The sequence below is a fragment of the Somniosus microcephalus genome, chromosome 15 (assembly GCF_052327205.1).
Source record: "Somniosus microcephalus isolate GS21.2 chromosome 15, FLI_Smic_1.0, whole genome shotgun sequence".
Classification (NCBI taxonomy): domain Eukaryota; kingdom Metazoa; phylum Chordata; class Chondrichthyes; order Squaliformes; family Somniosidae; genus Somniosus; species Somniosus microcephalus.
This window is the reverse complement of record NC_141001.1, coordinates 100184506-100208085: the sequence shown is the minus strand read 5'-3', so window position 1 is coordinate 100208085 and position 23580 is coordinate 100184506. Positions and strand designations below refer to the sequence as shown.

Sequence of the window (23580 nt, the reverse complement as noted above, 5' to 3'; positions counted from 1 at the left end):
TGTGCCTTGTCGATGGTGGGAAGGCTTTGGGGAGTCAGGAGGTGAGACACTCGCTGCAGAATACCTAGCCTCTGACCTGCTCTTGTTGCCACAATATTTATGTGGCTGGTCCAGTTAAGTTTCTGGTTAATGGTGACCCCCAGGATGTTGATGGTGGGGGATTCGACGATGGTAATACCATTGAATGTTAAGGGGAGGTGGTTAGACACTCGCTTGTTTGAGATAGTGATTGCCTGGCACTTCTGTGACGCGAATGTTAGCTGCCACTTATCAGCCCAAGCCTGAACGTCGTCCAGGTCTTGTTGCATGCGGCCATGGACTGCTTCATTATCTGAGGAGTTGTGAATGGCGCTGGACACTGTGCAGTCATCAGCGAACATCCCCATTTCTGACCTTATGTTGGAGGGAAGGTCATTGATGAAGCAGCTGAAGATGGTTGGGCCTAGGACACTGCCCTGAGGAACTCCTGCAGCGATGTTCTGGGGCTGTGATGATTGACCTTCAACCACCACAACCATCTTCCTTTGTGCTAGGTATGACTCCAGCCAGTGGAGCATTTTCCCCCTGATTCCCATTGACTTCAGTTTTACTAGGGCTCCTTGATGCCAGACTCAGTCAAATGCTGCCTTGATGTCAAGGGCAGTCACTCTCGCCTCACCTCTGGAATTCAGCTCCTTTGTCCATGATTGGACCAAGGCTGTAATAAATTACCTAAATTTAGTCAACTTGATAACAGACTGGGTGTCATCCAAGTCTTGGCTTGCTTCAAAACCAGACGTGGCAGGAAGTAAATCTTTTTTCCTCATCTTCACTCTGTGTCCAGAAACACTGAAATGTCACCTGGGATGTGGGATAGCTTTAGAAAACAGAGCAGTGGAGCTTCTCCAGCTTGTTTTGTTGGTTGATGCATCAAAGAGTGGCTGAGATAGTAAACCTGACTCCAACTGTAATAGAGGTGTAACGGGTTACATTTATTTTTTTAAACAAAATTCAAACCCAAAAAGTAAATGACTTTTGAATAATTGTGTGTATTTTTCTTCCTGCCACATTTGGACATCTTAGTGACTGACTGACTGACTGACTGACTGACTGACTGACTGAAAATCTTCTGCCTCAACACTTCATGACGGAATGCTGGTCGTTTGGGAGAACTTTTTAGTTGTGCCGAGCATTAAAGAAAGACAGAACTTGCTCTGCCTTTCATGCCTTAGGATGCCCCGAAACACTTTACAGCCAATGAAATACTTTTGGAGTGTAGTCACTGTTGTAATGTAGGAAACACGACAGCTGATTTGCACACAGGGTCCCACAAACAGCAGTGAAATAAATAGCCGCATATTCTGCTTTAATGATGTAGTTTTTGGGATAAATGTTAGCCAGGACACTAGGAGAATTCCCCTGGTCGTCTTCGAATAGTGCCATGGGGTCTTGTATGTCCAATTGAGAGGGCAGCAGGGGGTCTCAGTTTAACGTCTCATCTGAAAGATGGCACTTCTGATAGTGCAGCACTCCCTCAATACTGCACTGGAGCGCCAACGCTGGATTATGTGCCCATGTATCTGGAGTGGGGCTTTGAACCTGCGACCTTCTGGCTCAGAGGTGAGAGTGCTACCAATTGAGCCAAGTCTGACACCAGTATTAAACAAAGATGCTGTTGTAATGTATTGAACTCTTCAAAGACTCCTGTAGCAATATAAGAATTGCGTACGCCTGTTTTTTTTCTGGGGCTATACTATTAATGACTGCGTGTGGAACCAGAGTTGATTTCTTAAGTCATTAGAATTGTTGCTAGTCATACTTATAAACTCTGCCTCATAATATTCATCAGAAATTTGTAGAAAATAGCATTTGTGGTGATTTTATAAAATGATGTTATGGTTCTGAAAATATTTCTCGACTTCAAGCATTGAGTACAAGTTGATGTAAGCTAATAGACACTGTTTTGCTAAGACTAGGGACAGTTAGATGCAGCTCAGGTTGTTTTATTTTTAACTCATTCACAGCAAGGCCATCCCTAATTGCCTTTGAGATGAGCCACCTTCTTTACAACTGAGTGGCTTACTGGGCCATTTTAGAGGGCAGTTAAGAGTCAACCAAATTGCTATGGGTTTGGAGTCACATATCGGCCAGACCAGGTAAGATTTCTTAAAGGAGTGAACCAAATGGGTTTTTATGAGGATCCGGTAATTTTATTATTAATACTAGCTTTTTATTTCAGATTTATCTAATTAACTGAACTTAAAGACCATGGCGAGATTTAAATTTATGTCCTTGGGTCTGTTAGTCCAGGCCTCTGGATTACTAGGCCAGTAACATAACCACTATGCTACTGTTCCCGGTTACTGCTAAGAGAAAAGTTGCAGAGGTTTCCTTATCACTCTGCAGTTAACTTTGGACCGAATGATTACAGGCACACAGGTGTGCAGGACTGAGCCACGATTACATCATCGCACTGGCACTCTGTGTTGCCAAGAGACAAGTGCACAATTTGAATCTGGCATCAAGCTTGCATTTATGCTGCACCGATGCCAGAGCCTCGACAGTGTGATACCTGCTACTGGGGAGGTGAGTTTTGTAAGGGGTTGTGTGTGGGGGTTTGGTCAGCTTCACCTCTGACTCCCTTGAGGGGTTCGAATCGCTCCCACTCCCTTTTTGTTCTAGACTTTGGACTTATTTGGGGGTTGTAATAAACTTGCAACAGACGCCTGGGTTGGTCAAAAGAATTGAGATCTTTATTTTGAGACAGGAAAATATACAATACGATAAAACTTATGCTCTAAAAGGGTGGGGAACACTCGGAATATGCGAGGGAGAATTACAATAGACAAAAATCCCTTACCCTCCCAACCCCACTATCCTAACTAGTTCAAAATCCAGAGGACCAGGAAATGCTCACCAAACGACTTTCTTGACAGATTGTAGAGGTTCGTGATTTTGGGGTTCTCCTTAGTTGTGGCGGTTGGGGCCTGCCGTACCCCGGACGTGGTAGAAGACTGCACCTGCGTTGGGTCTTCAGTTTGGGTTTGTCCGCTGATGCGGTCAGCTGCGTAGTTTGGATGTATCGAGTAAGTACCCAATTTTCTTTGATTAGGCGAAGTTTTAGGGTCTTTTGTGTCAAAATCTTACCCAGGGGTAAGTCAGACTAGCCTGCAGAGTGGAAACAAGTCTTTGATTTTTGAATTTTCGGTGGTTGGCTTCTTGCTGGTCACGGTGGCCCAATATTACCTGGTTGGTGGTAATATTGGTCGTTGTTGGTTTCTTGAGGCCTTCGGTTGCCGCAATCTCCTTTTCTTCTCTGGTGATGAACTGTACTGTGAACGTGCTGGCTTCTGATGATGATCCGTTGAACTGCGCTCTGCTCTGACTGACTGTTTCACTGAACAAGCAGGCCTCAATTATATTGGTTTGAGGCCTGGCTTATCTGACCGCCAAATCTCTGGTTTCTTTGTTACGTTTTGGCGGGCTCGTTATTTTTAATATGTTTTAAAACTTTAACGAGCTTCGGGGATGGCCCATCTAACTTTAACGAGCTTCGGGGATGGTCCATCTATTCTTAATTGGCTTTTAACTGGTTTCGGGATTGCCTTGAAACCAGTTTAAAAATGTAAAACGTTTGGAAATCTCTGATTGGTTTTGGACTGCTGTTTGATTGTTGTTTCCTGTTGGGCCATGTTCTTTCTTTTGTGTTGCTGTGGGCATGTACTGTTTTATTCATGTACTTTGGCTCTGAGTTTCGGCGGGAACAGGCTTTATTGTCTTTATGTAAAGGTTGGGGTGGCCCAGGACATTCCCAGACGGCCCAATATCCAAACTCGGGGGCCCATCCCACATTACTTTGTCACAGTTTTTCGCAGGTCTGAACATGCCTTTTAAACCAGCCAAATCTTCCTGTGGTTTTGATTTTTAAATCCCTTTGGCCCAATATTTCCTTCAAACAGTCCAACATCTCTCCTTTCTTACTTTGGGGGAAATTGTGTAATTTTGCGAGCCTTACAGTTTCTTTACTAGTTCATCTCCAGAATGCAGTTGTTCAACGGTATCAGTACCCCATAACTTTTAGTTTAAGAGTTCCAGCCATATTGGATTGACTCAAGAATCACGTTTCTGTCACACTTTTATTTATTTTCATTTCAGTAGAATAAATGTCTTGTCTCAACTCATACTATGCAACAAATGACTAACAGCTGAAAGTAAGACTGCATACAAAATGAGGTTTTGCTGCATGTACTGGTTGATTCTGAGCAGTCTCTTTTAGATGGTGTAATCGATCCTGTCTGTATGTACAGTGCACTTGTAAGCAATCCCATCTTTCACTAGTACTGGATTTGAGGGAGAGGTATAATGAGGACATAAGAATAAGAGCAGGAGTAGGCCAGGAGCAGAAGTTATCCATTGTTTCCAAGTAAATATTATAACTCTGAGAGTGAGTTGTATACTTGTAGTGAGGATTGGCAGTTCAGGGGAAATAATTTTTACATGAAAATCACTCGTGTTACTGTGAAACACAACTTTTTTGTCAATTCTTATAGTAGGAACCATTCTGTTCAACTATTGCCGTATGCCAAGGACTACGGATCTTGTAAAATAATTTTCATGGTGAACTTTCTATGAATAGCTTCCAGCACAAAGCCAACACGCCTAGCAACCATTTAAATGATTTCACAATTCGGCTTTATTTACCAAACAGCACTGTGTCCTCGCAGAGACTGACTCACGGCGTTTAAATTCTTTTGGGAACGTCGGGAGTTTATATTGTAAACTAAGGCCTAGAAATTCAGTTGTTAGCGCCAACCGCTAGCGCCTTAGGAGGAGAAGTGGGACGCGAAGCAGCTAGCGCCCGGGCGTGGCGCGATCTGCGCCTCTTGCGAACTTCAGTCAAGATTTAGCGGCGGCGCAAAACCGCAGCGCCGCTCAGCTGCGTGCGCAGATCCTGACGTCATTTGATGGTGCAACGTCCTTGGTGCGCCCCGAACCGGAACTTCAGTAGCGCCCCCCTTCTGTGCGCCTGGCGCCCCCAGTGACTGGTTGAGTGGAACAGTTCCCAGTCACTGTGGGGCGCGGGGGGGGGGGCGCTATTTAAAGGGGACTCTTCCTACATTCTTTGTGGCAGCTATTTTGTTCCACTCCTTCTGTGTGAGAGAGAGAGAGATTTGTAGAGAGACAAAGGGAGAGAGGTTTCTGCTTTGACTCAGCGCTCGCACAGGTACTTCTGGCTTCAGGCCAGAGCTTTGCACTTGGATTTAACTTTCAGTGCCATAGCCTTGAGTCGCCACATATAATGGGGGCTGCAATGGGTGGAAACGTTGGGTTTCTGCATTGCATTCAAGGGGCTCAGAGATGCCGAGAGAGAGTGCCAGTCATGGCCAGACGGAGAAGGGCCAACAGGCATCGACACAGGAGGCCTTACCCACCCAGGGTCTACCGCCAGCAGTTCTCATATCTCAACATGTCTGAGGAGCAGTGTGTTCGGAGGCTGCGATTCAGAAGGGAGGTGGTCACTGAGATCTGCCACCTGCTTCAGAGAGATCTGCAGCCACAGCTGAGGAGCAGGACGTCTCTGTCGGTGGCAGTGAAGGTGACAGTGGCTCTCAACTTCTATGCCACCGGCTCCTTCCAATCCGCTACTGGGGACATTGCCAATATCTCCCAGTTCGCGGTACATTTCTGCATCCGCCAGGTGACGAATGCCCTCTTCAGAAGGAGACGTCAGTACATCTCCTTCCCCATGACCCCGGATAAGCAGCAAGAGCGTGCAATGGGATTTGCAAGAATAGCGGGCTTCCCCATGGTCCAGGGCGCCATTGACTGCACGCATGTGGCTTTGCGGGCACCTCTACAGAATGCCAAGGATTACCGCACCCAGAAGGGATACCATTCGCTCAACGTCCAGTTGGTGTGTGATCACAGGCAGCTCATACTAGCTGTCAATGCCCGCTTTCCAGGCAGCAGCCACGATGCCTTCATTCTGCGCCAGACTTCTGTGGCAGACATTTTCGAAGCCCCAGCTCACCCAGGAGGCTGGCTTGCTGGGGACAAGGGCTATCCTTTGTGCACCTGGCTGTTGACCCCGCTCCGTGCGCCCAGCACCCCTGCTGAAGAACGATACAATGACAGCCATCAAGCGACCAGGAACATCATTGAGCACACAATTGGCATGCTCAAGCAACGGTTCCGCTGCCTGGACCATTCCGGGGGAGCCCTTCAGTACTCACCTGAGCGAGTCTCCCATTTCGTTGTAGTGTGCTGCATGCTGCACAACCTGGCTATCCTCAGGACTCAGCCACTGCCAGCAGACATTGGAGGACCACCAGAGGAGGAGGAGGAGCACCAAGACGGGAGGGAGGCACAAAGTGCAAGGGCCATCCGTTGGCGGATTATTGCAAGTCGGTTCTAGGCCCCCTCTCGGAATGGCTTGTGACATTGAAAGAACATGAATGGAGCCGCTCCGCAAACCCTCAGCCGGTCAAGGCAACAAATAGTTCAAAGTGCAAACATGGACAATCTGAATAAAGATAATTTTTTATTTTACAAACTCTGTGCCCTTCCCACATGACAAACAAATACAGAGAAACCCCCCAAAAAACAGTCAGACACATAACTGGCTCTCACAACCTGGAGAAAATGAAAAAAGCAGTTAAACAAAAATGACCATGATCCTCGGCCTTCATATGAAAAACAAACACAACATTCTCGGCCTTTATATAAAAAAAAACATTTTGCCACACCTTCTAATTTTTCGCCTGCGAGGGTGATCCGCCTCGCTTGCGCGATTTGCCCCTACCCGCCCTGCAGCTCCTCCTCAATGGGACCCCAGTGGCTGCAGCAAGGCTGGGGGAAGGCTGCTGAGGGTCAGATGGTGAGTCGGCAGATGCCCTTGGGGGACGGCCTGGACCAGCTCTGGGCCTGGAGGGCCCGGCTGCTGACTGCTCCAACTCTGCTTGGGTGGCAGCAGTCTGTCCTACGGGTGGTGGCAGCTGCAGTGGAGGAGTGACAGTGTTGGCAGCAGGAATGCTGCCAACCTGACAGAGCACAGGCACTCCCTGGTCGGACGATACACTGGCACTCGCACGGGTCAGCACTGAAGCATGCGCAGCAATCTGCTGAAGCACAGACTGCTGGGCTGCTGCGGCACGGCGAGGGCCCCAGCGATCCCTGGTCGATCCAGCGAGGGTGGCAGCAGTTAATGCCCGTGTGGCCCTGGTCTGTGTCTGCATCAGATCAGCCAGTGATTGCATGGCACGACTAAGCACTTGGCTGGAAGCCGCCTGTGCTGCCCCGAAGTCCTGCAGACTCCTGGCCTGTGCTGCCCCGAAGTCCTGCAGACTCCTGGCCTGTGCTGCCCGAAGTCCTGCAGACTCCTGGCCTGTGCTGCCCCGAATTCCTGAACACTCCTTGCCAGTGACTCTATGGAGTCAGGCATCCTTGCCACTTCAGCCATGAGCTCAATGTGCCTGCGCTCAGCCTGGGCGCCCATTTCACCAAGGAGCCGCACCTCCTCTGCGCTCACCGTAGCAGGACTGGAGGCTGCACTCACCCTCCGGGGAGAAGGCCGCCGAGCTTCCCCACCCCTCCCATGTTGCTGCAGCCCGCTGGGCCCCGGAGCTTCACCGTCATCAGACCCTTCCCCCCTGCTCCCCTCCAGGGAAGACGTGTCCCCATCATGGCCATGGGCTGCCTCAGCTGAGGGTGGCACTGATGGGCCGGCTTCCTCTTCCTCCTCCTCGAATTCCGAATCAGTCGCAGTGCCAGCTTGAGGGCCCGCCTCCTCACCTGGCAATTCATCATCTGAAAACAGGGAGCCACAGGAGTTGCTTTAGAGTGAGGACAGGGCGGCAGCAAGGGAGGCATGAGTGCTGCAATGCACTGCATTGGTTCGAGAGTGGCAAAGGATGCTGGTGTGTGGCACAAGTGGAAAGAGAGAGGTCATTGCTGTCCAGAACGGGGTCAGCATCTCCAGTGGTGACGGGGCCAATCAGCCGGCCTCCCATTATCCGCTCCACTCGCTGCTCCAGGTCGCTCAGGTCTTTAAGGTCAGGACGGCCTCCCCCGGTCCATCGCTGCTGCCTCCAATTGTGAGCCAGCTTGCCCTGCAAGAGAAAGGATGGCCTCTGAGTACAATGTCAAGCCCTGATCTTGGCTGCACTGCCTCCCATGGTGGAATAGCCCTGACAGTGTCAAGACCCTCATCTTGCCTGCACTGTCTCCCATGGTGGAATAGCCCTGACAGTGTCAAGCCCTCATCTTGCCTGCACTGTCTCCCATGGTGGAATAGCCCTGACAGTGTCAAGCCCTCATCTTGCCTGCACTGTCTCCCATGGTCGAATAGCCCTGACAATGTCAAGCCCTCATCTTGCCTGCACTGCCTCCCATGTTCAAATAGCCCTGACAGTGTCAAGACCCTCAGCTTGCCCGCACTGTCTCCCATGGTCGAATAGCCCTGACAGTGTGTAAAGTGGTGAATGTGCATGTGATTTTCATGAGAGTCCCATAGCTGTTGGATGAGGGCTGGGCATTGGGGCTTTCAGGACCCTTTGGCCGTAAAGTGAGGTGCCCATGCAGGGATGAAGAAGATACTGGAAAGGGTACTCACCCTGACAACTCGAGTGAGGTCGTTGAACTTTTTTCTGCACTGCATGGGTGTCCTGGGGACCATGCTGTTGGAGGTCACCCTGTTTGCCACCTCCCTCCAGGCTTTTCTGTACTCGCTGGGCAGCGGCCTCCTGCCACTGTCAGGGAAGAGGACAGGTCACCTGCGCTCCACTGCACCAACCAGAAGCTTCAGGGCACCCTTGCTGAAGTGCTGCGCTCGCTCCCTGGCCTTCTCCATAGTCGTGGGTGTAGTGTCCTTGAAGCAGCTCTGTTTAGGCCTAGATTCAGGGCAGCAGTGTGCAGGGCGTGGGTATAATCCAAATCGACCCTCCCCCTTTAAGAGCTGACCGGCGCCAGCGTGTCTGCCTTCAATCAATCTCGCCGCACCTGCGCTGCGCCCGCCCTCGGTGGTAGCGCCTCGGCTCGCCGGCTTAGCACCTTATGATAGTCGTGCACCGCCTGCTTTAGCGCAGCAGCAACCTCTTGGGGCGATGCAACTCAATTTCGGCGAAGGTGGCGCTAAGTTGCGCCGGCCGCTAAATTTAGCGAACGCCCGGCTATAGCGCCTCAAACGGGGCTATACTGAATTTCTAGGCCTAAATCTTTTATTTGACTGTTCTTTTGAGGATGGTTTGAAATAGGTGCTGCTGTCATGGCTTTAGCAAGTTTGTTGAATGAATAACTGAGCGATACACTCCAGGAAAGGCCCAGGCTCGATCCTCTTAATTTGTGACATTTGCTGATTGGCAGTCCAAGTGCTATAATTGGGTTAGGAAGGAGAAAAGTCGGCCAGGGTTCCTGGTTCTGATCACTAGCCAGTGAGCTATAAAACCAAAAATGTTTACAGCGCAGAAAGAGGCCATTCAGCCCATGATGTTTGTGGCAGTTCTTTGCTGGAGTAATTCAAACTAATCCCACTGCCCTGCTCTCTCCCTCTAACCGGGCATGTTTCACTGCCTCAACGATTGATCCACCTTCCTTCAGAAGAAGCAGTGTTCTTTGTTTCAACTTGTCCCTGTAGCAAGCCATTCCAGGCCTAATATCTCTCTGTTTAAAGAATCTTCTTCTTCTTAGGCAGTCCCTCGGAACCGAGGATGACTTGCTTCCACATTAAAAATTAGTTCTCAGGTGACTGATGAGCCCAATGCGGGACCTACAGTCTCTGTCACAGGTGGGGCAGGCGGTGGTTGAAGGGGCGGGTGGGTGGGGTGCTTGGGTTGACGTGTGCTCCTTGCGCTGCCTGTGCTTGGCTTCCGCTTGCTCCCGGCGAAGAGACTCGAGCTGTTCGGCGCCTTCCTGGTGTTGTGTCTGTGTATAATAAGACACAGACTGCAGGAGAACGGTATAACAGGTGTTTACTCAACGTGGCTCACACGGGAACTGATCTGTACAGATTACTACTCAGGGCTATATACAGGTGTGGTCACTGCCGGTACTGCAGTATATATGAGCTGTAAAAGATAGTTCCCCCCTTAAAGGTATATACATTACAATTCCTCCCCTTTTAGATTAACAGTACCATAACACTCATTTAACAATTAAATATCAAACTAATTACAATTAACACTTTTAACATGCAACATTAGCTGAAAATAGTCTATTTATATATTCAGTCTTTGGGGAGGCTTCCTGATCCTTTCTGGATAGCGCCTTTCCCGAGTGTCTTGCTCTTGGTGCAGAGGCGATTCTGGCCCCCTGTCATCGGTTGGTTCATCAGCTTCCGATGCTACTGTTTCTGGGGTAGATGTGACCTGTACGTCGGGTTCATCACCAGGTACGTATGGGCGAGGCATGGGGTTGACTTGTTCCTGTGACTCTAGGATCTGGTCAGCATGGCGTCTCATGATGCTCTCCCCAACGTCCACTGTGTACATTAGTGGGCCCTGCCGTGTGCATATCGTTCCTGGCTGCCATTTTTCTGTTCGGTAGTCGCGGGCCAAGACTGGTTGCCCTACATTGAAGCTCCTTGTTGGCTTCTCATGGATGTGCTGGAATTGCTTACTCTCAACATCTCTTCGTACGTTTGGTCTGAGCAAATCCAGGCGAGATCTTAACCTTCGGTTAAAGAACATCATGGCTGGGGCCTGGTTGGTGACTGCATGTGTCGCATTCCAGTAGGCGAACAGGAAATTGTCCAACTTGTGCTGCAGCGGAATGTTGTCATTGTACATAGCCTTTATTGCCTTCTTAAAGGTTTGTACGAACCTCTCAGCCAATCCATTTGTGGCTGGATGATACGGGGCGGATGTGTAATGCCTTTTAGTGTTCCGAGGCCTTGCTGGAACACTTCTTTCGCGTCAGTTAGGATCTTTGACAGTCGCCCAGGTGTGACGTCGTCATCCTTTTTGTCAGCCACAGTCAGTGCCTGTATGGAATGCCAATCCAGTTGTATTTTCCGGATCCATTCACGTCCCAGTAATGGTGGTCCTCCATCTTGCAATACATACAGGTCTAGTTTTGGTGTTTCCTTACCGTTATATATAACGGTCACCCTTATTTTTCCTTTGGGGTAGACTTTTTGCCCCGTGTACGTCTTCAAAATAATTTTTGTGTCTCTCAAGGGTATGTGTGAGAATAGCCGCTCGTAGTCCCGTCGGTTTATGACTGTTAGGGCTGATCCTGTGTCCAATTCCATCTTTACCTGGACTCCTGCTATCTTGAGAGTGACCCAAATGGTTCGGTGATCCTCCGTTGTGATCACATTATGTAGTTTCAGACAATTCAGTTCCCTGCTTTCGGAGTCGTTATCACTCTTTTGTTCGTCTGAACTATTCTCCGTCATCTTATGTACCTTCTTGTACTTTTCTTTGGTAGGTTTCTTATTGCTGGTTTTCTTTCCCGACCTGCAGACTCATGCTATGTGTTCTACTTTTCCACACTGTCTGCACACTTTGTCTTTGAACCAGCAATCATTCTGGTCGTGTGTTGTTCTGCCGCAACGATAGCACTTCTCTGTTCAATATGACATTTCGTTTGTGCCATATTCTTGCGGTCTCTGTTGTATCTCTGCAGCGCCCCGTGCTGCTGCTTCATATGATACTGCAATGCTGAAAGCCTTTTCCAGCGTAAGGTCCTTTTCAGATAAAAGCCGTTTCTGGGTTCCTTCACTTTGAAGCCCACACACAAACTTGTCCCTTAAGGTATCTGCCAGTCCCGCTCCAAACTGGCAGTGTTTCGATAGTTTGCGCAGTTCTGTTAAATAATCAGCATTGCTTTCATCCTTATGCTGGTTCCGTTTGTGAAACTTGAATCTTTCTGCTATCAGCAGCGGTGTGGGGTTTAAATGTTCCCGTAGTATCGTTACTATGTCTTCAAAACTCTTTTCCATTGGCTTCATTGGGGTTACTAGATTTCGTAATAAACCATACGTCTTTGCACCCATTAAATTTAACAATACCGACGCTTTCTTGTCATCTGACACCTCATTTGCCTTGCAGTATACCTCTATTCGTTCGACATATGTAGTCCAATCTTCGACTTCATTGTCAAACACGGTGATACTGCCACTCTTCGGCATTTTGGGTGTGGTTTAAAATGGCGTCTCCCAATTGCTTAAAATGGCGTCTCCCGCGCTTTCCTTCCTCCCCCGCTGCTGCCAACGCCGCTCCCGGCGGTTCTCGTGGCAATGGCGGCGCCCTGTAGGTTTCGTGCGCTTCTCCTGCGCTGCTGCCAACACCGCTCTCGGCGGTCCTCGTGGCAATGGCGGCGCCTCGCGGGTTTCTGCGCGTCTCTCTCTCCCTCTCTTCGACGCTGCTCGGCCCCTGAACACCGGCTGCGCCCTGTGCACTCTGCCCTCTCCCCCATCGACGCTGCTCGGCCCTTTGCTGTGCCGCTCGGTCGGGCTCTAGCCCGCCGCTGTCCGGGAAGGATCTGCGCACTACCTGTTGCCAGCCCGTTTCGCTGGACCACCTCGACTGGAAAGCCAAGCCTGGCTGTCGACAGCCTCCCCCGCAATTCTCGAGTCTCTGCTGGATGACTGGGTGGTTGCCCGTGGTCGACGCCCGAGTCTCTGGCCTTGACCTCCAATCCACTGATCTCCAGGAACGAATCCCCGGGAGGTGATGCAGAGTTGCAGGTAGGTTCGAACTTGCCTCGTCGCCAATGTTGTGCCTGTGTATAAGACACAGACTGCAGGAGAACGGTATAACAGGTGTTTACTCAACGTGACTCACACGGGAACTGATCTGTACAGATTACTACTCAGGGCTATATACAGGTGTGGTCACTGCCGGTACTGCAGTATACATGAGCTGTAAAAGATAGTTCCCCCCTTAAAGGTATATACATTACACCCGGATGCTTCTCCTCCACTTTGTGCGGTCTTGGGCCAGGGATTCCCAGGTGTCGATGGGGATGTTACACTTTTTCAAGGAGGCTTTGAGGGTGTCCTTGAAGCATTTCCTCTGCCCACCTGGGGCTCTCTTGCCGTGCCGGAGCTCCGAGTATAGCGCTTGTTTTGGGAGTCTCATATTAGGCATGCGGACAATGTGACCCGTCCATCGGAGCTGATCGAGCGTGGTCAAAGCTTCGATGCTGGGGATGTTGGCCTGAGCAAGAACACTGACGTTGGTGCACCTATCCTGCCAATGGATTTGCAGAATCTTGCGGAGGCAGCGTTGGTGGTACCTCTCCAGTGCTTTGAGGAGAATAGGGCACTGAGATTGCACAGTTTGCTTCAAGCTGAGACAATGGCCAGGGAGGGGGTTGGAATCAGTGGCGAGGGTACGGAGTTTGTGACTGAGGCCGAAGACATTGGCTTCACTTTTGCCAATGTTTAGCTGGAAAAAATTGCGGCTCATCTAAAAATAATGAACTTGCCAATAGGGGACATTGAAGACGAGTGGCTCTTCCTCACATGGATACCCGAGTAAAATGTACTATCAAGCAAGGCTTGATAAGCCCTTTTATATATTGGAAACTTTCAACAATTCAGGGAATCTACTTTAATGGGACAATAAGGGCACACCCACAAAGAGGGTTTTGGATTTAGTCAGACAATCATGGGGCTAAGCCCTTAATACCAGGACTTGAACATATAATCTAGGCTGGCATTTCAGCCCGGTTTGAGGGCGTGCTACATTGTGAGTGGGGTGCTGTCTTTCAGAGGAGATGTTAAACCGAGACTCTGTCTACCTATTCGGGTAAATGTATAAGATCCCATTGTTGTTTGTGGGATCATTCTGTACATAAAGTGGCTGCCACATACGCCTACATAATAACCGTGACTACACTTCAAAATTATTTAATTGGCTTTGAAGCGTTGTGGGATGTCCTGTGGACATGAAAGATGCCACATCAATGGAAGTTCTTTTAACATTGGTGTTGCCAGAACTTTGTAACCCTTTGTGCTTTTAACATCTCATGTGTGTGCAAAATTTCACACTAGTCACTCTGATCAGAGGCAAAGTACACGTTCGTGGTTGCATGCTTCCATCTTGACACCCCTCACATGATCTTTGACAGGTGGGGTTACCCAAGATTGATCTTGCGGCAGGTTCCCAGAAGCCTTCTGAGGCTTTTGGTGAATCTTTGCTACTCCACCCCATTGGTGCCGAGTCCTAACTGGCTCATAACTCTCGCTTACCGGCAGGACCAGATGGAGGCCAGAATAGGTTAGTATGCGAGAGGTACCTGAAAGATTTGCATGGTAATGGGATTTCAACCTTGTTCTTCACAGGGTTTGACCCGTTTTTAAACCCTTGGCTTTTGTCGCCTCGTGGTTTTCATTTTGAAAACCTGTCACTTTTTGTTGTGTTTTGCATGCTGAGTGAGTGATCCTTATGCGTTGTTGCATTTGCCAATCCTAAGACTATATCTAAATCTTTGCCTAAAACTGTTTCAGCATTATTACCTCAAGAAATTACAGTGCCAACGTTTGATGTGCCTCTGCATTCTTCCCCTCCAAAGAGGAAATGTTTTCTTCATTTTGTAGAACTGTAACAGAGAGAATCAGAGGGATTCACCAGTCTTATTTAATACTAAAACTGAGAAATTCATTACCAGGCAACAAGTTTCAGAATGTGCAGTTCAGCGGAATACATTTATTGATGCTGCACTGTAGCTGGCTGAGTGCCTTCGGGCAAATTAAAGGGTCATTCTGTTCAAGCTGTGATCACCTTGTCACACAATCCAAAAGGATTTTGTATGTCTAATATAGTGAGCTAAAGTAGCCTGCATGCTTTTGCTAAGGATTAGTGACTTCGTCGATCAATTAAAGTAACAAGTACTTCAGATGTTCTCTGCTTCAAGCTGACATTAAAGTTAAGTCATTGCATTGATCTCAACTGTTACGATATTGCTTTCATACGATGCTGTCGTTTTGCATGTGGAGTAACTATGTTTAAAGAATAAAAAAGGCCGTATTTACTGTAGGTAAACTGATATTTTTCCTCGTTTGTTCATCCACCACATTTTTCCTCATTTTGTTCATCCGCCACATAAAGTTCTCTTTCTCTTTGTGTTTTTCTGACCTGGAGTAGTTGCAGTTTATCACTTTGGTGCATGCATCTCCATGCTATGTCAACTTGGTCTTTGCTACAGTCTCGCTTGAAGAAGCGAGGAGGAAATTAGACAGAGTGCAGGATGGGGGAAATCACAATGCTTGTGCTTTATGTTTATGGCGTTAGACGAGGATGGATGGGAGGAGGCTGGAATGGAGCACAAACGCCGGCATGGACTGTTTGGGCCGAAGGGCCTGTTTCTGTGCTGCGTATTCTATGTAATCCTATGTAATAGTATCCTATGAATTTCCCCAATTTTAGATGATTGCTTGTTCATTTGTATAAAGAGGATGAACTACATTTGAAGAACGAGAAGCCCCATACTCCAGAGTAGATAATATAACATTTGAACAATATGGAATTATCTTTTATCTATTGTTCCAACAGTATTTAAATGGATATTTTTCTTTGTGTTTGCCTTTCTATAGATTGAAAATATTGATGTGTGCCTGAGTTTCTTGGCTGCCAAAGGAGTGAATATACAGGGTCTTTCTGCAGAAGGTAAGAAACCACTCTACATAATGTATTTTCAAATTAATCGTGGCGATTAAGTAAAAATGTTGCTTATTGGTCTAGTTAGCCCAATAGACGCCCAACAGTCACGGTTATAATTTTTGATATTAAAGTTATTCTCAATGAGTGAGTTTCAAAAACTCTCATAGTCCATCAAAGAGAAAAATTAAGGAACTGATCTTGAGACTACAGTCAAAATTCATTCCAGGCAAATCAAAACAACTATTATTCTCATGACTTCCTCAGTTAATACAAGGAGATCTGTGGCAGAAAACTAGGTAGTAGCTAAAGACGCTGTATTTGACTTCTGATGAAGGTAAGTCATATTTGTTCAGAGAACTCTGAGCAAATTTAAACTATGTGAAAATGAATTTGTTTCTTCGCGTCATCTTGAATTGCTGCAGCAGGGTTTGGAAATTCGTGCATCATCGTGCTTTTTACAAAGAAAAAAAAGACTTGCATTTCTATAGCACCTTTCACGACCTCAGGATGTCCCAAAGTGCTTTACAGCCAATGAAGTACTTTAGAAGTGTAGTCACTGTTGTAATGTAGGGAAGATTTTGAATCCATCTCAAAAACAGTTAAAGAAGATTTACAGTGGTGGAGAACCTGGAGGCAGGTAGAGGTTACTGAGGTGCAGGTCACACTACAAAGATGCCTTAAATTGAGCATGATTTATTTACTGCTTCCTCGAGATATTTTTAGGGAAATGAATGTACGCTGCTCTGATTTCCTTTGGGTGGAAAAGTAGCTTAATTAATTCACAAAAAAGGAAGCAAAACTTAAAACTGTTGCCTAAACCTAGTTCCTACCATTTTCTACTTGAGAAAAATGAACGGATTTCTGAAAAAGAGAATTAAAAGAGGAGGAAACGAGCCTTGGAGGAGAGAGATGGCTCTTTAGAGTTAACTAAGGGATGCTCAAGTTTGATTGGCAGAAAATTCACAGGTTAGAATGTGGTCTGGTCAAATTCTGTATCTTCTCTTTTACCTTCTCCTCCCTGCCCAGAAAAAAAAGTGTTTATAACGTGGCTGTTAAAACCTGTAGTGGGAAAATGCTAAGATTAGTTTTCCGGAAGGATGAGATCAAATGCACTGATGATGGAGAGTAGGCTGCAGTAATTGGTCCGGTTGGATTTGCCCTGCTTTTTAAGTGGCAAGTAACATTCGTGCTACACTTTGACCATCTCCAACAAGATAGGGCCTAACCACTTCCGCATGACATTCAATGCCATTATCATCGCCTGAGTCCCCCACCATCATCATCCTAGTGGGGTGCGGTCACCATTGACCAGAAACTCAACTGCAGCAACCACATGAATGCAGCGGCTACTAAGAAGATCAGAGGTTGGGTGTTCTGCAGCGAGTGAGTCACCTCCTGACTCTCCAAATGCTCTCCACCACCTATAAGGCACAAGTCAGGAGTTTGATGGAATACTCTCCATTTGCCTGGATGGGTGCGCCTATAACAACACTCAAGAAACTCAACACCATCCAGGGCAAAGCAGTCTGCTTGATCGACACTTTATCCACTAGCCTAAACATCTCCTCCCTCTACCACCGGCATACCGTGGCTGCAGTGTGTACTATCTACAGGATGCACTGCAGCAACTCGCCAAGGCTTCTTCAGCAACACTTCCACCACCTGGAAGGACAACAACAGCAGGTGCATGGCAACACCATCACCTTCATGTTGGAATCATAGAATAATGCAGCTTAGAAGGAGGTCATTCGCGCCTGTGCCAGCTCTTTAAAAGAGATATCATATTGGTCTCATTCCCCTACCCTTTCCTCATGGCCCTGCAATGGTTCCAGAAGAAGGCTCACCACCACCTTCTCAAGGGCAACTAAGGATGGGCAATAACTGCAGCCTTGCCAGCACCACCCACATTCCAAGAATAAATAAAAGAACAAATGGGCTGAGGAACCTTTCTTGTGACATATGGTGAGGGGAGGTAATTGTAGATAAACAGAGTTTGGTGTGGTCATGAAGAGGAAGGTAACATAAAACAGAAAGTAAATCCAGACAATGTAAATAAATGCACAATGCCTAAACAAAGAAAACATGGCTAGAATTAAGTGTCTATTCCTGAAGCTTTAAGAATAAGATATTTGAGTCAGAGGGCTATGCAGCAGCAGGAAATTATGACAATGTGGGGCTTGCAGAAACATAGAAGATGAAAATTAATTCAATAGGCAAGGGGTATCAAGGGGTATAGGGTGTTCAGAAAGAATAGAATAGTTGAAGGAACTGTTTTGATACTAAAAGAGAGGATGCACGATTAAATGGTCTGCTCTGCGTTAACTAGCAGACCGAGGACAGGATTAACAACGGGGTATGCTGCAGACCCAAAGGCCAAGATAAGTATGGGGACAAGATGCGGTATGGTGAGATAAGAAGGACGTGTGTAGACAATAATGTTGTGATTAAGGGCGACTTCAATTAACCCAGTGTAAACTGCGAATGCCAAAATGAAGATGAATCAACAGAATCCGAGTTAGTAAAGGTGGCACACGATTGATTTTTGTCCCAGTGTGTTCTCAACCCCACTGGGACAATTTGCATCTAGACCTGACCAGGATAATATCGAAGAAGTGGAACCCTCGGGCATTATCGGCAATCAGCACCAGAAAACCGCCAGGACCAAGACACACATCTAAGACTTTAAAAGGCACATTTCAAAGGAACATGGATGAGCTAAAATATATCTCGAGGAAAATGGATTGCATTTAAAACTGCAATGTTGAAAATACAAGATAAATCTGTATCCCAGAAAAATAAATGTAAACTAAATAAGTAGCCCAGAAAATGACAATAGAAAAAAACTAAATCCCATGATGTCTCAGCAAGTTTATCCAGTTCGTAGTTATAGTGGGGGAGCTGAAATTGGCCTCAGCAACTCAGAGGAAGAAATTGAACAGGAATTTCTGATCACAATACCTATTGGAAGTGTGTTGTGTGTTATGCGTGTGTATATGCGGATGCACATTGGGTGACTTACAATATTGGCCTCAACTCTGATTTCTCCTCCCATGATCAAATAGCTTTTCAACCTTCATTGTCAAGGATCACAGACGTCTAATGGCCCTTTCGGTTAGGTGATAGAGGAGACAATGTCTTCGGGAGAGAAGTAGATGAAAATTGGGAGAGGGTATTGGTGAGAATGATTAAAAACCCAAGAAAGACTATAGGGGAAAAAGAGAGAACTATGCGAGGAGTATAGGAACTTGTTAAAATGGATTAATAAAGATATCAGCAGTGAAAAAAGAGCCCAGGATTTAAAGATATTAAACTTAGTAAGGAAAGAACTACTAAAGCATTCTTCCAAACCATAAAAGTAAAAGACTAAAGAGAGGACGTTGTAATTCTAATCATCACAGTGGTACTGAAACTGAAGAGAAAGATACTAGTAAACATATTTAAATTAATATTTTCTAGAAATATTGATTAAAGTGGTTAACACGAACTTGATGTCCATTTTTATAGTGCACCCAATATCCAATAGGATTTTGATAGAGGTAGAGGATAATTTAAATTACATAAGACCGACAAATCCTTATGGAGAAAATTTAAAGGACACTAGTTAGACAGCCTGACAAACTTCCTTGACTTTTTTAAGAATATTAGTATAAAGTAGAAGTGGAATTCTTTGAGTTAAGGTACTAGATGAACGGTGATGAGATGATTAAGGGGTCGGCCATTTAGGACTGAGATGAGAAACTTCTTCACTCAAAGGGTTGTGAATCTTTGGAATTCTCTACCCCCGCCAGGGGACTGTGGGTGCTCAGTCGTTGAGTATATTCAAAACAGAGATCGATAGATATTTAGATATTAAGGGAATCATGGGATATGGGAATAGTACAGGAAGGTGGCGTTTCGGTAGGAGATCAGCCATGATCTTATTGAATGGCGGAGCAGGCTCGAAGAGCCGAATGGCCTACTGCTGCTCCTGTCCTTATGTTCTTATGAATGGCCTTTTTCATCCTGACTTTTCTTGTGTAGCCTAAGAGAGGAAGGTCAAAGAGGAAATTTGGGGGGAAAATACTGCATGGTTGAAATAATTTTCACAGACAGCTTGGGAACATAGGAATTGATGGACGGAAAAAGACTGAGATCCATCTAGTTCACCTTCTACCATCCTGGTAATCGCATGATACAATGAAAATCAAGTTGTTAACTAATCGTAACTTTGTGTATCTGCACTGTATAAATAAAGAACAAAAATTGTCCTATTCTTAAATAGACGTTTTCTAGCCTAAAACTATGTGGTAAGACTACTTGCTGCACAGAGCTCACACATTTGAATCTCACAGCTACCCAGTGTTCAGAGCTGTGTAGTTTTGAATACTTTTTTCCCCAAAGGTAACATTTCTCCCTTGAAATCTTGCTCCACAGTCAAAAGCAGCACTCTAGCCCATCATCCAAGTGGCCACTGTTCATGTGAGAGTCCGGACAGTGAGGCTTGATGGGCTACTCCACCATATAGGCTATCACAGCCAAGCCCAGTCGTCAGTATTATACTGCGTTGTTTCCTTCGTCTCAGTTGGGGCAGTAATACGATCACTAAAATAGGTCCCAATGGAAAGGAAAATTAGTAATGGTCCTTGTTCCCGTTTGCAATCTAGCAACCGCTGGTAGCAGTGCACATTTGTTGACACGGGTTGAGGACTCAGCTGTGATGCCCCGTGATAAAATAGTCCACCGACACCCATTGTCAAGGATGACTCGTGCACAAAGGCCACTTGAGCAAGGGTACCTGAGGCAACCTTGTGCTCATGGAACCATATCCCAGCAAGGAGTCAAAGCCTTGAAGGGAGGGATGGGACAGGGGGAGGGAGCTGGCCAGAAGAAAATCAATCCTGTTTCTACAATAGTAGTAAAGTTGTTGGGAATTTCAGTTAACTCATTAAATCCTGAATCTAGGGGCGTGATCTTGCCAGCCCAGGGGAGGTGGGTATGGAGGCGGGACTACCGGGAAAATGGCAGAATTTGGGGGTGGGTGCCCAACCCGCCTCCGTGTCATCTTGCCGGGAGGTGGGTAGCCGACCTGTGCCGGGTCCCATCTCCTTGGAGGTGGGAAGGGGATTACAGCCACTTAACTGCCTGTTAACAGGCAGATAGGAGGATTATCCCCATTTTACCCACACAAGTGCAGGCTTCCCGAAGGCTCCGAACCCCGCCAGAGTCACCGAGGCGAGCAGTGGGTCTGCGGGGGTCGGGAGGGGGGTTGCAAGGTAAGTGATGGGTGTAAGTGTGGAGAGGTGAGTATGTGAGTTGAGTGGAAAGTGTTAGAAATGCGGAGAGTCTCGCACCTCCGCGGCAGAGATGACAGATGGCTGCTGCATTCTCCAGTGCAACAACCATCTAATTTCTGCTAAAGAAAGAGGTTTGATGAGTCTTGAATTCATCAAACTACAGCGAATGTCGGTGTTTGACAGCTTCACAGAGCTGTCAAACGATGACAATTCATCTGTCAAAAATTTTTGACATGAAACGTCATACGCTGACGTTCTCTGTAACCGGTTTTCCCTTAATTGGTCTGCTAAGCCCGCTGGGCAGGCTTAACAAGGTCAATCAAGGGAAAACAGCGTGGGTTGGCCAGAAGTTGATGGAGGTGGGACTGAAACCTGACAAGTGGGAGTCCCGCCTCCAAAAGCTCCCCATTGGCAAAATCCAGCCCTAGGTGTTGTAATTACTTTGGTTCAATGGGCAGCACGGTGGCATAGTGGTTAGCACTGTTGCCTCACAGCGCCAGGGACCCGGGTTCGAATCCGGCCTCGGGCTACTGTCTGTGTGGAGTTTGCACATTCTCCCCGTGTTTGCGTGGGTTTTCTCCAGGTGCTCCGGTTTCCTCCCACAGTCCAAAGATGTGCGGGTTAGGTTGATTGGCTATGATAAATTGACCCTTAGTGTTAGGGGGATTAAATACGTGGGGTTACGGGGATAGGGTGGGATATGTGTCGGTGCAGGCTCGATGGGCCGAAATGGCCTCTATCTGCATTGTGGGGTTTCTGTGATTCTGTGAATGAACAGGACAGAATTAGTTGTTCGTACTTCATTTTTAAAAATGTTTGATTTTTAAAAAAGATACTACGGCACAGTAGGAAATATAGGCCCAGAAGCATTAAAACACATTTATTTATAGGTACTGTACGGAGAAAGGACATTCATTATGTGACGTACCAAAACTATTTAATCACTTGATTATTTTTAACCACAGCAAATAAACAGGGCCATATTTTGTGTGACATTGTGGTGATTTTTAATGCTTGATCTCTTTCAGAAATCCGGAATGGAAATTTGAAGGCCATCTTGGGTCTCTTCTTTAGTCTTTCGCGATATAAGCAGCAGCAACAGCAGACGCAAAAGCAGCAACATCAGTCTTCAATTGTATGTCAGCAGCAGGTGCCTCCACATCATCACCCTCAGTACCAGTGCCAGGTTGGCCCTCCGCAGCAGGTGCAGGCCACACCTTTCACCCAACCCCACCACCAAGTGCAACAACCGTGCCAACAAAAAGCACAGCTGGAAATGCAGTCAAGGTTTGCTTTGCGTTTTAAGTTGATAACTGAAAGACTTTACAATTTGAAAGCCAAATGTTACCATTAAAAGCGACGCTCATGGGGAACTTCCAAGACATATAGGCCTAGAAATTCGGTGGCGCCCAGCTCACCTGGGCACCGGAAGTTCCGCCCCGGAAGGAGCCGATTGCGCCAGCGCGATATTCAGTTTCAGCGCCCCAAACGGAAGCGGGGCGCTGCTCGAGGCGCCCCGCGTCCCTCTTGGGGCGCTGAAACTGAATATCGCAGCGCAACGTGCTGCAGCGCCACACGCTGCGGCACAGCGCGCTGCGGTACTGCAGGCCTTCCTCCCCTTCTTAAAGGGGAGGGGCCTGCACCAGTGTGATCAGACAACGCGAGTGCCGGCAAAAGAGCCCGGCACCGAGGAGAGGTGCCGGGCTCTTGGGACACAGCCGGCACTGCCCGGGGGGGGAGGGGCTCAGGAGGCCGGGGACGGCGACGCGAGGAGGTGCTGGCAGATGGCCAGCAAAAAAAATGGCCGCCCCGCACCTCCCCTTTAATTAGCGCCACTACCGCCGCAGGTTGGCCCCCCTGAACCGGTCGCAGATTGCGACCGGCATTACAGCGGGGGGCACGACCCAATATCGCGATCGGGGTGGTAGCGGGGCGCTGCACACACCGATGACATCATCGGTGGCGGCGCAGTGCTACAGGCTAACGCCGCCATTAGCGCCCCGCTAAATTTCACGGGGGGCGTTGCCAGTGGCGCTAAAGCCACTAAGTGCCCTCTTTGGGCGCTAACTGGTGGCGCAGCCCACCGAATTTCTAGGCCATAGTCATAACGGCACAGAAGGAGGCCACTCGGCCCATCGAGTCCGTGCCGGCTGACTCGTGACGAGAGTGTTCAGCCCAGCTTCAGTCCTGTGTTTTATAACTGGGATATCCATTTTAATCCAACTTGACAGCTAAGTGAAGAACTGCATAAACAATCTGGCAGTATCTTGTTGCCCCATAATGAGACACAGAAAGTACAATGGAATGACGGTGACGATATCTTGAGAGATAAAGGTGTTTTTAGTAAGAATTTGAGAGAGCTCCGAGTCCTCTTCATCCCGATTTATAGCAAGCACAGTAACCTCATGGTTATGGCACTGCACTAGTAACTGAGAATCCCACCATGGCAAGTTGTGAAATGCAATTCAACAAATCAAGTAATTCAGTAAATCTGGTAAAACCCGGCAGGTTCATTGATGCTGTTCAAGGAAAGAAACTGCCACCCCTCCCTGGTCTGACCTTCCATGTGACTCTTGCCTCACAGTATATGGTCGACTCTAATGTCCTCAAGGTAACCATGGATGGGCAATAAATGCTGCCTTGCTGATATGACCCACACCCCAATAGCAAAAAAAAGTGGGTACATTTTGAAGATGTTATTGGAGCTGGTTACTGTTACAGTG

At 47.4% G+C, this 23580-nt stretch overlaps 1 protein-coding gene across 7 annotated transcripts in view; it reads left to right on the top strand.

Annotated features, from left to right (window-relative positions):
* Positions 1-23580, top strand: part of nav2a (neuron navigator 2a) — a 534653-nt gene that overhangs the window by 161891 nt on the left and 349182 nt on the right. For all 7 annotated transcript variants that reach the window (XM_086008162.1, XM_086008160.1, XM_086008161.1 and 4 more), the window contains exons 4-5: positions 15518-15590; positions 21886-22144. In XM_086008162.1, the coding sequence (XP_085864288.1) occupies positions 15518-15590; positions 21886-22144 (332 nt within the window). The remainder of the gene's footprint in view (positions 1-15517; positions 15591-21885; positions 22145-23580) is intronic.